At 34.6% G+C, this 17,671-nt stretch overlaps 1 protein-coding gene across 1 annotated transcript in view; it reads right to left on the bottom strand.

The window, feature by feature from the left end:
- LRRIQ3 (leucine rich repeats and IQ motif containing 3) overlaps nucleotides 1-17,671 on the bottom strand; it is an 81,487-nt gene that overhangs the window by 43,921 nt on the left and 19,895 nt on the right. The window contains exon 4 of the mRNA XM_003784312.2: nucleotides 3,745-3,901. Within this exon, the coding sequence (XP_003784360.1) occupies nucleotides 3,745-3,901 (157 nt within the window). The remainder of the gene's footprint in view (nucleotides 1-3,744; nucleotides 3,902-17,671) is intronic.

Below are 17,671 nucleotides of genomic sequence, written 5' to 3'. Positions count from 1 at the left end.
ATATGTCATCTAATTACGGAACCTGGAATTCCATTCTTAGTGAACACTTTCTGTTCCTTTGCTCACAGCATGTTGTTATTGTGCTTGTTGTTTTACAATAAATCGTCAGTATTAAATGCTGATGTTTTCTCACCCTCACCCCTTTCCCTGACCCTTTCACTGTCCTTAGAATGTAAGTTTTCTTGGACCTTCAGGTAAGAATCATCCTTACTACAGTTTCTAAATCCCGAACTTCAAAGCATAAGAAAATAGGTCGGTGAGTGGTAAGAACAATAAGAGAAAAACATAATCTGTCAATTAAGGGAGCTGAAGAGGAGACTACAAATGAAGCTCTCATAAGACCAAAGGCTAATGTAGTGTGATTTTTGGTCTTCTGGATATATACCTAATAAAGGAATTACAGGATCAAATGGCAGATCTATTTTTAGTTCTTTAAGTGTTCTCCAGATGTCTTTCCAAAAGGAACGTATTAGTTTGCAATCCCACCAGCAGTGTAGAAGTGTTCCCTTTTCTCCACATCCATGCCAGAATCTGTGATTTTGGGATTTTGTGATATGGGCTAATCTTACTGGTGTTAGATGATATCTCAAAGTAGTTTTGATTTGAATTTCTCTGGTGATTAAGGATGGTGAGCATTTTTTCATATGTTTGTAGGTCATGCACCTGTCTTCTTCAGGGAAATTTCTCTTCAAATCTCTTGCCCACCCTGAGAGAGGATGACTTGTTCTCTTCTTGCTAATATGTTCAAGTTCTCTATGGATTCTGGTTATTAAACCTTTGTTGGAGACATAACCAGCAAATATCTTCTCCCATTCCGAGGGCTGTCTACTTGCTTAACTTACTGTGATTTTGGCTGTGCAGAAGCTTTTTAATTTGATCAGGTCCCAGTAGCGTACTTTTGATGTTGCTTCAATTGCCTGGGGGGTCTTCTTCATAAAATTTTCACCCAGGCCAGTTTCTTCAAGTGTTTTCCCTATACTTTCTTCTAGTATTTTTATAGTTTCATGTCTTAAGTTTAAATCTTTAATCCAGTGAGAGTCAATCTTAGTGGTGAAATGTGTGGATCCAGTTTCAGTCTTCTGCAGGTCGCCAGCCAGTTCACCCAGCACCATTTGTTAAATAGGGAGTCTTTTCCCCACTCAGTGTTTTTAACTGGCTTGTCAAAGATCAGATAATGGTAAGTAGCTGGGTTCATCTCTTGGTTCTCTATTCTGTTCCATACATCTACCTCTCTGTTTTTGTGCCAATACCATGCTGTTTGATTACTATGGATTTATAGTATAGATATTTGTATCAGAATGTTCGTTGCAGCCCAATTCATAATTGCTAGGTCAATGCCCAAGAGCCCATTGATCCACAAATGCATCAATAAATTGTGGTGTATGCACACCATGGAATACTATGCAGCCATTAAGAAAGATGGAGACTTTACCTCCTTCATGTTTACATGGATGGAGCTGGAAAATATTCTTCTTAGCAAAGTATCCCAAGAATGGAAGAAAAAGTATCCAATGTACTCAGCCCTACTATGAAACTAATTTATAGCTTTCATAGGAAAGCTATAACCCAATTTTAACCCAGGAACATGGGGACAGGGGAGAGGGAGGGAAGGGGAGGGGGAGGGAGGGTGATTGGCAGGATCACGCTGATGGTTCATCCTATAAGGGTACATGTGAATCTCTCTAAATGTAGAATATAAATGTCTTAACACAATAACTAAGAAAAAGACATGAAGGCTATATTAACCAGTTGGATGAAAGTACTTCAAATTGTATACAGAAACAGTACACTGTACCCCATGATAGTATTAATGTACACTGTCATGATTTAATAAAAAAATTTAAAAAAATGCTAATCAATTAAAAAATATACACAGAAAAAAAAAGACTGAAGGCTAATTTATATGGAAAAACAAATGGCTCATCAAAAAATGAATGTTTCTGTTAAAAATAATTTCAGTTACCTTTATGACACTGAGTTGAAGACAACTTCTATAAGATTCTATAAATGATAGCTATCAACAATGGAAAAGCAAAGGACAATATGAATATTTAAAATCTTTGGAAGGATAATTCTTTTAAAAGTAACATTAGTAGTAATGTTAGCAGAATTATTAATAATATAAAAGATATCTAGAAAAGTCTTTGTAATAAATATATGTTGGAAACCCCTGTATAGCTTCATATCATTAAACTTTGTAAAATGAATATTTGATTTGTCTTGGTGCACTTAAGTCATTTGCCTTAACACTATATACATATCAATATGTGTACATTTATACACACACTAGTTATCAGCATATTCAAATTAATTATCAACATACAACAAATTGGTTATCAATACACAACATTCATTGAAAGTATTCTCTTCTGTACGTATAAAGCATACAAAAAAGCAGACAGTGTGCTCTGAAATCACTGAGTTTACCTTCTATGCAGGGAGTCAAAGATACTTCACATGGTTTTTATAATTGTATAGTGTTTGCGTCATCTGGAGCAAATTAATACAGTTGGCACTGAGTGCTGATGAAGGGAGAGTTTCGAGCAGGATACATGTGCCTGTTATACCTATGTTTCACACAGAGGGTAACTTTTGTGGTATTTATAGACTTGAGGACATTCCTGTGTTCACTCTAGAATCCATGTCCTCCTTCACTCTGAAATCAGCCTGACAACAGTCTGGACTGTGTGGTCCCTTCTCATCATGCTAATGTAATGAAAACACTTGTAGCTCAGGATACTCTGAACAGGTCCACGCAGGAAGTTTATTTGTCACAAACACAGTGCTTTAGAAATTATCAAGAGATCACTCTAGTTCAGATGTCCTCAAACTACAGCCCATGGGCCACATGCAGCCCGCTGAGGACATTTATTCGGCCCACTGGGTATTTTTTGTCACCGCTGCCTGTCCTGCTTAGCAGCCAACTCGTCCCGGGGCCCACAGTCTGGCCCTCCAACTGTCTGAGGGACAGTGAACTGGCCCCCTGTTTAAAAAGTCTGAGGACCCCTACAGAGTTGATTCTACTATAATGCCAAGTCTTCATTTCTGCTATTACATAATGCCCAAACCAAAACAAAACTCTACAGACAGAAACAGCAAACTTTGGAGTTAAGAGATATGACGTCAAATCCAAGCTATTATGTGGCTTTTGGTAAGTTAACTTCTCTGAGCCTTAGTGTCCCTATTTATAAAAATGAGATAAAAATATCTATCTTACGGTGTGATAGAAGATAAATGACATACCACATGCAAGATATCTAGCACAGTGCCTGGTACATAGTAGGCACTCAATAAATGTAAGTACAGTTCTTTCTACTTCCATTGTGTCCTCAAAGCAGTTTATGATTTAGCAGAAAACGTAAAATAAATGTTATACATATAATTGTCACTCTTTATCAACCTACTTTTTTATATTTTCAAGCACTAAGTAGTTTTATATCATTATTATTACTTGCAGTAACTAAGATAACATTTTATATCTACATATTCACATGTAGAATACAAACCACAAATTGCACATATAACATGGTTGTGGTGTATTATTAACACGCCAGAAAGTTACACTTGCACCACATTGTTATATGACTTTTCCCATATCAAAAAAATTTAGACTAGAATATTAATAATATCACGAAGGCTATTTAAGAGGAATTGAATAAATTCAGACTAATGCTACAGAAATTATAATTCTAGTATCTTAAATGAAAATATTTCTAAGAAGAGTACTAAATGAATTATGCTTACATGTTTCCAACGTGCAAGCTTTCCTTTTATATTCGTTTCAGACTTGAAAAAGATATCTTTAAGGAACATATCTTCATATCCTCTGGTGACGAAAATCCATTTGCTCTCAAAGTCTCTCAGTATTTTTTCCTCGCGTTTTTTATACACAAAAAAGGGGCTGAATACAAAGAGGGGGAAACTATTTATTAGCATTTTGCAACAAAAAGGAAAATTGCCCATAATTTCACTTACATCTTAGAAAACACGATGGCAAGCGTAATGTAATGCTGTATATGTTTACATCGGATTACCAGATAATACTATTTAGGGACTAAGTTTTGTTCGTGAACATTCCCTCAGAGATGGATAAGCACTGAGAAATTTCTGCTGCTGTATATCCACAAACAGCTCTGCGTCTGCATGCATTTTAAAATATAATGGAAGGGAGAACATGACAAAATTATGTGTTGGAAATTTAAAGTAAACAGTGTGAAGTGTTTTCTTTCTTTCTCTCCAGTTAGGAAGTAACCTTTTTTTTTTTTCTTTAATTGTGGTAAAAGTCATTCCTCTACCCTACAGAATATTTTCACTGCATTACAAATACAAGAAGAAACACCCTAAAGCAGTGTGAGCCAGCAGAATATTAAGCCACAAGATAATTCATATTTTCTATGGCTATAATAAAAAGGCGAGAAGAAACATACGATTAATTTTAATATTATGCTTTACTTGATCCAGCATATCCAAAATATTACCCATTAAACGGCATCTACAAGGTAACATCATATTTAATGAGGAAACACTAAATATTTTCCAACATCTAAAACAAAAAAGGATGTCCTCTTTTACCAAATCTATTCAGTATTGTACTAGAACTCCTTCCTAGTCCAACAGGCAATAAAAAGAAAACTATAGATCAGACTCACCTTTCAATATAGATGGAAAAATTCCAAATGTTAGTGAAAATAATCCAGTGATGTAAGCAAAGAGCAGTAACACTATCACCACGTAATGCAAAACTGATCACATCAACAAATTAGTGAAGGAAAAAAAAAAAGTATGGTTACAGAAACAGCTACAGAAAAGGTACCAGATATAATTTAACAGCCAATATTTACTTTAAAATCTTTGTTAGAGAGGATCAAAATAAAGTGTGTTGCTATTATGGAGATGATTTACCAAAGATCAGTAACATCCACTCCACGTTATGAAATAGAAAAATCATTTGGGGGCGGCGCTGTGGCTCAAAGGAGTAGGGCGCTGGCCCCATATGCCAGAGGTGGTGGGTTCAAACCCAACCCTGGCCAAAACTGCAAAAAAAAAAAAAAAGAAAAATCACTTGGAATGAAATGGTCAAGGAGATAGAAAGTTTACTGTAACCATTACTATAGCAGAAGTAAAACGCAAGTGAACAGCGAAAGCCACCCTCTCACTCCTCAGATGTGTTAAGTGGGCATACCTATTTATTCCTTTAAGCAAAGTATTTTTATTGATGATCTACAAATTAGAATAAAATATAGGAAGAGAATAAAATTTATAATGATTTAGAAAACACGATGCTAAAGGAGGAGTTTATTTCTCTCTTGTGATGACTGGGCTGGGCTGGTAAGATAGTTCCACTGCATATGGTCATTCAGTCTGGATTCTCCATCCTCAAAAGTGCTGTCATTAACCTACGAGACGAATGTACTAGGGCTGTGGAAAGAAGAATGGAACAGAGGGGACACTGCACCCAGGGAAGCATGCAAAGAAGAACTTGTCACTGCTGCTCATTTTCAAATGTAACAAAAGTGTAGTCAGAGGAACAGCCGCAAGAGAAATTGTTAGTGCTCAGCCACTAACACTTCTACTTACATCTTAGAAAAGATGATAGTAAATTTAATGCAGTTTAATAGAAAAAAATGGATATTCAGAGGAAAACCAGTTCAGTAATCTGCAGTATGCCCTATGATGAGAAAAAAAGCCCTAATACCATGAAGCTTATAGTCTCTAATAAGTGAGATTGATAATACAGAAACAAAACACAAAATGTACAAGGAAACTCTTTTTTACATAGGCGGTCTGGGATAGCGTTGCTGAGGAGGGACAATACAGGGGCATCTCAGAAAAACGTTCTTGTCATGCAAACATCAAGTGCCAAGGCCCAGGGGCAGTGTGCTCAGTGAGGCAAGACCACTGTGGGCGTGTCTAAACAGCACGAACGCCACTAAGGTGGAAATGCATTGCCGAACAAAAATAATATCAATCAGGACGTCTTTCAATACAAAATAAGCTCCAAATATAAGTTCTAACCACTTTTAAAACTAAAATACATTTATAAAAATCTGAAAAAGAAAACCCAGTATAGCTTAAAACAATAAAACAGATTAGTTCTCCAAGACAGAATTTCTTATACAGTGGGTAGAACTCGATATTAGAAAATTAGAGAAAAGACCCGCCCCCAAAGTATCAATACAGTGCCCTGTATCTGGAGCTCTTGCCTTTATTCTCCCAAAATTAAGGGAGTAGAATTTTATTCTATCCTTTTTTAACACTGGAAAAATGAGATCATATATCAAAGAATATTTTAACGTCCTGAAGTTTGAAGATTCAAGACCCAGGCAATAACTTCAGCAATTTCAAAAAATTAATTTTTTTCTGTCAGATTAAATAGCAAATACATTATTGGATGAATTATTACTTTACAACTAAATACACAGGTATTATTGATAAAAATACCAGATAATTTTTAAAGGTTTGAGTCCTCAAAGTTTTCTGTTAATCGCCTGGATTCAATTAGAAAAATACAGAATTGAACATCAAAATTCAAAGAGGTGCGATCACAGTAATTTTTCAATGGAAAAGAACATACATACATTTACTAACATATCTACAAAATATTATTTGCAAAGACCTTTAAATCTACATATTAATGAAAATTTCAAGTTATGCAAGTATATATCCATTCAAAGGAATAAATGCGGCTATTAAAAATTATGGAATAATATTTACTGTAGAAAATGTACACAAGCCTATTAGAAAATAGTAGGCATTTTTTTGTAAAAAAAAAACCCACACAAATGTAAATATATACATATATGTATGCATTTATGAAAAGTGTACAAACTCATAGAATTATCAATCATTCCTATTCCCTCTCTTTTACAGACGATTGCCCAACAGCCCACTCTTACATTCGGTTCCATAGTTTTCCCTTACTCAGATGGATATAAACATTTGCTCTTCTATTCAATAAACATGCAAGTCTGTTAAATGTATACTTTTGTAACTTGCTATTCTAACTTAATACATTACTGAAATTTCCAAGTTTACAACTTGGAAACTTAATACATTACTGAACTTAATACATTAATATATTAATGTATTAATACAACTTAATACATTACTGAAATTTCCAACAGATTTTAGAACTAACTCATTATTTTTTTTAAACAACCACATAGCATCCTATACTTTCTCTGTATCCATTTCAACGAAGGACATTTAAGTTTTTTGAAGTTTTTGCCACTACAAATAATACAACGTCTGTCTCTGTCACGCACACTCTCACTCTCACACACACGCACACCATTTTATTTTGTAATATAAGTTCTAAGAAATGTTATTACTGGTGTAAGAGCATATTAACCGCGATTCTCCAGAGAAATAGAACCACATAAATATACACATACATACATATATATTTGTATTTTCTATTTCTCTCTCTCTATGCCTATATATGTTTGCACGTACATACATACATACATACATACAAACATATATTGGCAGAGAGAGAGAGAAAGAGCGAGCGAGAGAGATTTATTTTAGGGCATTGTCTCACACAATTGTGGAAGCTAGCAGGTCTGAAATCTGTAGAGCCCGCTGGCAGGGGAGAGTTGATGTTGCAGTCCAGAGGACAAATTGGCAGTTTGGAAATTCAGACAGGGTTCTGATATTGCGGTCTTCAGGCAGAAATGCTTTTGAAAAGCTCAGTCTTTACACTGAAGACCTTCAATTGCTTGAATGAGTCCCACGTGCTATGAATACTCAAAGCATATGGATTTAAATGTACATAGCACATCTAAACAAATAACTTCACAGCAACATCCGGACTGTTGTTTGACCAAACAACTGAGCGCTGTACCTTAGCCAAATTGGCATGCACAAGAAACCATTACATGTTACGGTATGATATGTTTATTAACTTTAATGAAAATTGCCATTTTGCTTTCTAGAATGGGTACATAGGTGTAGCAATATTCAATAGTAATAAAATTCTCCTTTCCTCAAATCCTCATAGAAACTATTATTCCACTTTTAAACTGTCTACTAGGGGAAAATGGTATCTCATTGCTGTTTCAATTTGTGTACTGAGTATTAAGGAAGTTAAATATCTCTGCATATGAAGGTTGGTAATTCATATTTCTTCTTCAACGAGTTATCTATTCACATCTTGCTCATTTTATTTCTAGTTGTGTTTTCCTTTGTTTAACTACTTTATTTGAGCTCTGTACACATTCTTTGATTTATGCCGACAGATTCCTTTAAATGTAGCTAAATATATTACCTCCATTTATACCCCACTTACAGGAAGTCTCTCCCACATCCAGGTAACAAAAATATTCAACTGAACTATCTTGTCAAGTTTTACATGTAATGCCTTAACTTATTTGAAATATATTTTTGTATGTAATGTGCAGTAGGGAAATGATGATGGTTTTGTTCAGAAAGATAACCAGTTTTGCCACCATTATTTATTTAATAAATCATCCATTTCTTATCAAATGAATATGATACTCCTATCATACTCTGAGATTCCCTGATACATGGTGCACAGAGATCTTTTTAGGGGCTCATTATTCTCTACCTCTGATTTATCTAGGCCTATATCATCAACACAACCATTGATTACTGTCAGTTGATAGTAATTTTTAATATTTGGAAAGGCATACTTTTTCAGTTGTTTCTTGTCTATTCTAAAACACTTATTTTTCCCCCCTCAGGAAATTTAAAAGCATATTGCCAAATATCTCCACAAAACCAAGATTCTAACTAAAATCACTGTAAGTTAAAACATGAATTTATAAAGAATAGTTATTTGTATTATACTCAATTCCCACCCAGAGACACGGCCCATATGTATTTGCTGAGGCTCATTCACTGATAAGAAGTTATTATTTTCTTCACAGAAACCATTTATCTTTTGCATGTTGTTTCTTAAATGTTTTCTGGTTTTATTGCTATGTTAAATAGGACTTTTTTCCCATTTCTATGAAATTGTGATTTTGTTAATATAAAGAAAAAACATCCGTTTTTATAGAGAAGCATTTTGTATTCAGCCACCAGCCAAACAAATATATTCACTTTATTAATATATTTGGTTTACCATGTATAAAAATACATCATACACAAATACCATTTCATGCTTCTTTTTTAAATGGTGGGTAGCTTTATCTAATTTTTAATAGCAATAACTTGCTATAAATTCCAAAATAATGTCAAAATTTGGTGTGTGTATTGTATTAAAATTTCAATTATAGGGTGCTGGTATTCAATAAATAGACCAGTATTATTTTTATTATAAATGCCTGCTGATTTTGTTAAGTAAATTTTCAGGCACTCACTAATATGGTCACAGTTTTTCCATTAATTAATTGTGTTAAGTATCTACTTATTATCCCTCCATCCTGGAATAACCCTATTTAATCATGATTTATTAAACTTTTCATACATTGCTGGATGTTGATTCATCAGTGATAAATTTTTGTGTCTACCCACATTCCTGATGCTGGAAAGGAATTTTCATTTTTCTTACCCTGTCACATGCTAGATTAAAATTATATCAATCTTATGAAATGAGCTGTGGTTTTAAAAACATTTCCTACATGCAAGATAATTTAAAGGATAGTATAATCTTTTTTGCTAAAGATTAGATAGACTGCAGCAATAAAATAATCTTGGAACACTGTGGTTTTGTTTTGTTTTGTTTTGTTTTTTTGCCCAATGGTAGTTCTGTGTTTTACTGTTTGCATATGGGTCTATAGAGATACTATATTTATCTTGGGCAATTTGACAGTTTCTGTTTGCTTAGATATAATTCTTGTTCGGGTAGGAAAGTGGCATTCAACATTTTTCATGTCATGGCGAACAAATAAAATAATATTGTTTGTTTACAATGAAAACAAACTAAGCAGCTGTGGCTGGAAGTGACCTGTCAAAAGATGCAGAGGATGACGGCTGACCCAGGCTCACCCTGATTTCCAAGTCATAACTCCTTATAGATATGTCAGTATGGCACAGAAAACTGGTTAGAAGTTTTATCCTAATTTTAAAATTTCTTTTTTTCTCATACCAGTCATTGTAAGTTTCAACCTTATTTGTGTACGTGGTTATAACTTCCTAATTATTTTTCTCAAATATCTTGTCCAGACTTTACCTATCTTTTCCATTAGTCTTTTCAGATAACATACACTTAGTTTTTTTTTTTTTTTTTTTTTTATTACAGGAAAACATCTTAATGGTAACATTGTAGCATAAAGTAATTAAACTGAGGAAGGTGGAGGAAAGTAAGAGAATCTATTCAGTTTTATCCAATCATTATTTCCCAGTTCCAATTTTTTGTTCAGCTGCAAAACTGTATTGATTCCCTTTCCAACTTTTAAAATGTATTTTAGTTATTTTAAATTTAAAAAGCACTAAGCCTTCTAATAAATGCCAACAGTGCCAAATAATGTTTAAACATTTTAAGAGGTATTATCTATGTATTAGTTTTCAAAGTTGAATTGAATTATGGTCTCAAAGTGTAGCATGACATTCACGTAAAAGACGGCATTAATCAAATGAATGCTAACGCCACCCTGAGATGGCACCAACAGGAAAGCTTTTTCTCTTGAAATGTATGTACATATTTGGTGTCATCCTCTGTGTGTAATTTCATCCATATTCTATTTGTCTTATATGAAAATGATCCAATACTTTTTGATTACTTTCAATTTTTAGATCTGAATTTTTAATAATCTGAATTCATATTTCTTAATGTCCTGGGAAATTCTGGCACCTCTTTATGACTTGTTTCTTCATTTATTGGAGTAAGAGTATGTGAACTGCAGAAGTCCCTTCCTAAAACACACAAGACTCAAGACTTCTGTGATGGCTGAGCGAGGGCCTTAGCAACTCCTTTCTCTACAGAGTAATTGTAGGACTGGACACAGTTGTCAAAAATTACAGTTGTTAAGATAGAAATTAACTGGAGGCATACAACACAGTGAAAAGGGTTTCTTGAAGACAATGTATTAAAAGTCAGTAAGGGTGCTAGGGATTTGTAGCATTTTAGTCTGGTGCTATTCCTGCCACTAAAAGCCACCCTCCCCCTCACCTCAGCTAATGATTTAATGCAAAAGCATCCCCATGGCACAGCAGACTTCAGAGAATGGGCAAACTAACTTGATATTCCTGAAATAAACATATTGATTAAGAGATATTAATAAGATCCTGTATGTCACTGGATCTTATTTTTTAATATCTTATTCAAGATTTTCACATCTGCATTCAGGAGACTGACAATTTTCTTATGTGATGTTCATGTCAAGTGTTGGTATTGTGGTTTTACTGACATCTCAAAACAATGCAGAAAGTATTTTCTTTTGCTCCCTGAAAATTTTGTGTGACACGATGTTAGATCTTCCTTAAGTGTACGTGAGCAAAGTCATCCAGGTTCAAAGTCTCTTTGCAAAAAGAATTCCATTGAGAGATTTAATTTCTAAAACATATATAGGACTACTTGTCATTTTTATTTCTTATTTTATCAGCTTTAAATTTATTTTCCTTCAAGTAATTTTCCCACTTACTATAAAAATCATCACAAATGTTGGTATACATTTGCTTATTGTAGTCTTTTAATGTCTGTGGACCTGCAGCAGTGCCAGTGTTTTCCACTCTTTATTTTAATAACCTTTTTTTCTCTCTTTGCTTTAGTGATCTTGTTTATTCTCTTATTTCTCTTTGAAAAGAACGCATTGTTAACTGTAATCATTTCCTTCATGTTCATTTTCTTCTGTTCACTGGACATGTATATTTCTATTTCACCAATTTCTAATACTGTTTTTCTTATTCTATTTTTTTTAACTTTCTGGTTATAATTTCTATTTTCATGAAACAGATGCTTAGATCTCTGAGATTCCGGCCCTCTCATTTTTTCCTATATGCATTTATATTTGCTAGGCAATAAGTATAATTTTATCTTTTACTTTCAAATATTTTGTGGCAGAAAGTGCTGGACACCCTCCAAGTCCAATTTTCCCTTTTGTTCTTAGAAACAGCAGCCAGATTTCATCCAGGTGGCAAAGCACCCAGATTAAAAAAAAACCCTATTACATAGTTGCCAGTGTGCCAAAATGATTCAGTTCTAGCCAAGGAAATTAAGATAGGAGAAGCACAGTATTCCCAATAAAGCTGATTAAAGTAGCTGATTTAGCACGGAAATGTACCCCTTCTGCCTTTCAGAACTGCCCACAACTACCACTGTACACCGGCAGCCATTCTGAACCACAGGTGACCTTAGGGATAGAATACACAAAAATAGGAAAATAGATAGATTGAAGAGTTAAAGGAAGCACGCTGATTTTGTGTAGAGTCAAACTAGACTGCTTGAACTTAGCCTTTTGTTTAAAAAAAAAAAAAAAAAAGAAAGAAAAAAAGAAAAAAGAAAATCGCCTAGTTTAAGCCAAGATATTGGAGGGTTTAGAACTGAATCTATATAGAACTGAATCCAAAGACTAAAACATACAAATATACCATTTCTTCTTTTAAAAACAAATTATCAAATTCCCTAAATCTTTCAGAAACCTGTAACATAACAGTGGTGATTACGGGCCTCCTTCTCTCATTCCCAGCTCTGACTAGCATCACATATCATGCTCTCACTGTCTTCTGACACATTATCATCATATTTAATCACGTTTACTGGGAAATAGAGCCTAGTTGTCACAGACTTTACCAATAATAAACTCTTAAAACTGCTAAAACCTAGTTTATTAAAATACTGGCATTCAGATAGCTCCTATATTAATGCTATCTATAAAAAGAAACTTACAATCACATAATTCAAACAATAACATAGTAAGAAATTTTTCTTGGAAAATAAGCTGAATAGGTCTTTCTAAAATGTCCACTTACTATACTTAACTCTTTTGTCTATGTTATGTACGCAAAATATTCAACTATTTGAATTAACCTAAAGTGATTATTTTGATATTTAAATATCCAAGTTCCCCTAAGCATACCTCTTGGGACATGACTCAGAGATTTTATTTCTGCCCCTCATAAATATTAAAAATAAATTTATTTAATAAATATCACCTAAAATGTTAAAGTCCAGAAGTTTTGTCTGTCAGAAATAGTTGGTAAATCATGCTTTCACCATGCAAACACTATGGGATCAGACTTGCGGTAGTGACATAGTTTCTAAAACTCTACAGATGGCTTCATAAAAATATAGATAACAACTAGATGACCAAATTTTTGAAATATCTATAACCATACTATGTGAAAAGGCATCTTCAGGAAATCCAAAATGTGGATGCATGAGGAAAAACCACTGACACTGGTAAGCCCAGTAAAGTGTTAGCAATCATGCCAGAGGAAACGGATGGAAGTAATGAAGCATTTGATTAAAAAGAAAAAGAGAAAGAAAAACAAATTTCCTAGTTTAAGCCAAGATATCGGGGGGTTTCTGTTACGTAGAACTGAATCAAAAGACTAAACCATAGAAATGTGCGGTTTCTTCTTTTTAAACAAATTATCAAATTCACTAAAGTGAGACACTCCTGGGAAAGCATGGAGAGCCTATTTAGGAACAGAAGCTAAATCCTAGAAAAGTTTAGTGTGTGAATACAAGAGATCTCTGGTAAGATCTGAAGAGTCCGGGGTATTCTGGGATCATGAACCCCCCAAACTAACCAGCCAAAACCCCTATGGTCAAAGCACAGACTGAGGCCAGTCTGGGGATAAAAACCAAATTACACAGCACAAAGAAATGGCAAAAGTGAGGAGAAAAAAGATCCACGACAAAAGGGGGGCACACTTAGGAAAGAAAGCCGCGGTATGTTTTGACACTAGACAAAAACAACAGATGAAGCAGTTTTAAATCCTGAGACAAGAAAACTTTCTCCTTAAAGTACATAAAAATTAACTTCCTAAGAAGGGCAATAAAGAAGGTCCGCATCTAACCCTAGACAGAGTCACTGCAGAGGAAAAGGAGAGTAAGCAGCAGAATAACTTCACTGCAGACCAGGAGAGCAGCCAGAAAGTGAAGCAAACAGAAAATCAACATAAAAACTACCATACATTATTTAAAAATGAGCTAAAAGATATCAAGAGGTTAGATCAGACTTATGAGAGCACATAAACAAATTTAGAAATGTAGTGATAGAACTCAGAAAAAGAATCGGTATTCAAAAACTCAGTTTAGATATAAAGACCAAACTGAAAGGAATGTAATTACAAATGAACGAGTAGGAAATGCCCTAAGAGAAAGAAAAGATTAAAATAAGAAATATTTTTAAATTAAAAAGAAAATTAGATAATAACTAATATCACTCATAAATAAATCTAAATAACTATTCGACAAAGTATTTTAACTCAGTATCTCCAGTCTAACAACAAAAAGCCTTCAAAAAAATCTTGAATTTTATTAAATATGCTGATTCTAATATATACAGTCCTGAAAGTATTTTACCTGTATAGCAAGATGAAGCTAATAAGTACAATTATTAATCCTATTGGTCAACAGAATTCTCATGGCAGAAGGGATAATGTTGACTGAAGGCAGTAAAGAGCCTTCTGTGTTGTAGTAGCATTCAAGGTATTAATGTGAAATCACGATAGAAAAAGGAGTCTATTTTCTACTATTTTCTCCTGTATTTGCTGAAAGGGCCTAGGAACCATTACACCCCAACAACAATGAACACGTCTAGTTTCCAGACCTTCATTTCCAAATACCATTCTCTACTGAAAGAACTGACCTCTCTGGAAAGGCTGATTCCAGAGCTGTGGCTGGAAAGGCACAGAATTCAGAGTAGGTGACACACCAGCAGCTGACGTCACACATTTAACGCACATACTTTCATCTTTGCATAAGTGACCACAATGGCCAATGCATCAAAACTGTGTCACAGCAGACACATTTCCTAACCTATCTATGCAGGTTACATTGTTAGTGCTACATTTGAAAAATAGAAAACACAGGCAAAACTGGAAAGGTGTGTCACATCAAATGATATCAAGTGTATTAAATGATCTAATGTGATGCTTCACACACACTGCACATGGAATAAATGTTTGCTTCCTATACTGTTTGGCATTCTTTTACTCTTTTTAACAACCCATTAACCCAACCACTAATCCCCACTAGGACCTCAATATAGCTGCCTTTACTTAGGTTTTGAAGATAGAGAATCTGATGACAATATTTCATTCTAAAACAAAATGTACTTCTATTACTTCTTATCATTCATATGAGAAATAGTACCACATGGCATTAGTCCTAATAACCTTTAGGTTTTAGCCTGTATATAATATTTCAAACAGTTTAAGTGAAGCATTTTCAAGCAAGATGCAAAACAAGATGGTGCGGAAAGACCTTTGTCGTGCCCAGAAACAGACATGTAAGAGGCCTAATCATTTGGACTGCGGGATTGTGGGAATCCATAGGTGCCTCTCGGGGCATTTTTTTCATATTTCCTGGCTGTTGGTTGCACTTTCTCAAAGATGACTCCAGAAATACTTTTCTGATTCTGCCTCCTCTAGCCTCTCCGTTTATGGATTCAACAAATATTTTCTGAGCACCGGGCACATGTCAGGCATTGTGTTAGATGTTGGAGATGCAGAGTGGAAAAAAGAGCTCTGGTCTCTGTGCCTCCCAGAACTCATGTGCCTTGGAGAGACAGATGATGACACAGACGACTAAGATACAGGGAGGTAAGTACGCAAGGATTTGATGAACACACTAGAGCCAAATGTCACAGATATTTGTCCTAAGCAATTGAAAGGACATTGGAAGATTATAAATTGATGAATAAATTATTAGATTTATATTTTTAAAAAATTACTCTGTGCATGCTATGAAAAGTATAATAGGAGGGGAGCAAAACTTCCAAGGCAAGTTTCCCATGGAGCCAAATAACAGAAAGCACATTATACGTATAACAACAATGATGATATTTTAAAAGACTCTAACAAGAATGCAATATTGGGCGGTGGCTCAAGGGAATTGGGCACTGGCCCCATATGCCGAGGTGGAGGGTTCAAACCTGGCCCTGGCCAAAAACTGCAAAAGAAAAAGAATGCAGTATCTACTTTGCTACATGCTATGTGTATATATTCAAAATCTCAGTTCCCACAAACAAACAGGGAAATGAGCACTGCTATTAGCTTGTGCTCTTTGCAATTCTACAGATGAGGAAATTCAGGTTTGGAGCGTTAAGTCACGTGCCTAACGGCAAAGAGCTTTAAAGAAGGAATGAATTCAAATCAGTCTGTCTCGAACCACTGTGACACATTACTCTGACATCTCGTCTCCACAAAACTCACCCAAACTCTATTCACACATGCTGAGTTTTTAGAGCATCTCCCCAGGAACAAAGTTTTTATCTCATGTTATGTGAAGATCAGAGTGAACATTGATTCTAAGAGAGAAAAACTAAATCCCAAGGACATAAACCCAAGACAAGTCCCTTCAGTTAGGTGATTATTTAGTACACAGTATACGCTTAATTTACATGGCAAACATAAGGCAGAAATAACATTTTAAATAAGCATTTGTCAGCAACTGTCCAATCCTTTCCCTATCCTTTATTCCAGGCGACTTGACGTGTCCCCACTTGCGAGCTCATGCTCTCTCATGCTTTGACCTCAGCTTGAAAGGTTATAAACCACTTCCTCAGAGGTTGCAGGTGCCTGGATATGGTCAGTTCTGCTACTTGTTCCTCACACTTGTTTATCTTAAATATTGTCACCTGGGATTTAGCACATACAGGCTAATGTAGGAGGCCATTGTCTTTGTCTTCCCACAGAATGTTGAATCTCATTTCAGAGAAACTTACTTATCTTTTGTTGTTTTTGTTTTGTTCACTTCAGAGAATGTTTATTACCCTATTCTAGACCTACTACAGTCCTAACTGTATTTCAGGGGCAAGTTTCATTTCCGTATTATGAAATTTACCATTTGGAACTGATAATAAGATATATGAAAATGTTCATTTTTTCACATATTTGATGTTTGCTATGACTAACACATATAAATTGATGACAGAGTATTCTGTCTTATATCAGTAAGGATGATATTGAGATAGTCTAGCAGAAAAAGTTTTCCTGTATTTGCAAAGATCAGGTACAGAAAATTGTGCAAGAAACAAGGACAGAGGAAAAAACAACTAAGGAAAGAATAATATAGATTGACATGGTAGCAGGAGTCTCAGCAAATACACCTAACAAAATATAAGACCTTCATACACACGTTTCATGTTTGGGATTTCTAGTGTATCTCACTGTACAGTTCATGGCTTATATTCTGTTAGATTCCATTTCAGGAGAGAAATCCAGTATATGTTTTTGATATCTTTAATAAAGTCTTTAAGAATTATTCTGATAATTTATTAATAAAAACTTTATTAATTGGTTATCACATAGTCAATTAAAAAAAAGTCTACCCTGGCAGGGTAGACCATGGTCCTAAGGAAACTTATGGCCTTCCTGGTCCTTCAGTGAACTCTTTCACTGAATCTAAATTTTACATAACAAATCCTTTCATTAAATGAATGAAATGAATGCAGCAAAGAAAGATGAAGCTTTTCTTGCCTTCTTCAGTGTTTCAAAGAGAACAATCTTAGAAAAAGTATCCAATGTACACAGCCCTACTTTGAAACTAATTTATAGCCTTCTTAGGAATGTTATAACCTAATTATAGCCTTAG

This window comes from Otolemur garnettii, unplaced genomic scaffold (genome assembly GCF_000181295.1).
Source record: "Otolemur garnettii isolate 467f Iridium unplaced genomic scaffold, OtoGar3 scaffold00010, whole genome shotgun sequence".
NCBI lineage: Eukaryota > Metazoa > Chordata > Mammalia > Primates > Galagidae > Otolemur > Otolemur garnettii.
The sequence above is the reverse complement of the archived record's forward strand: the minus strand, read 5'-3'. Positions and strand labels throughout refer to the sequence as shown.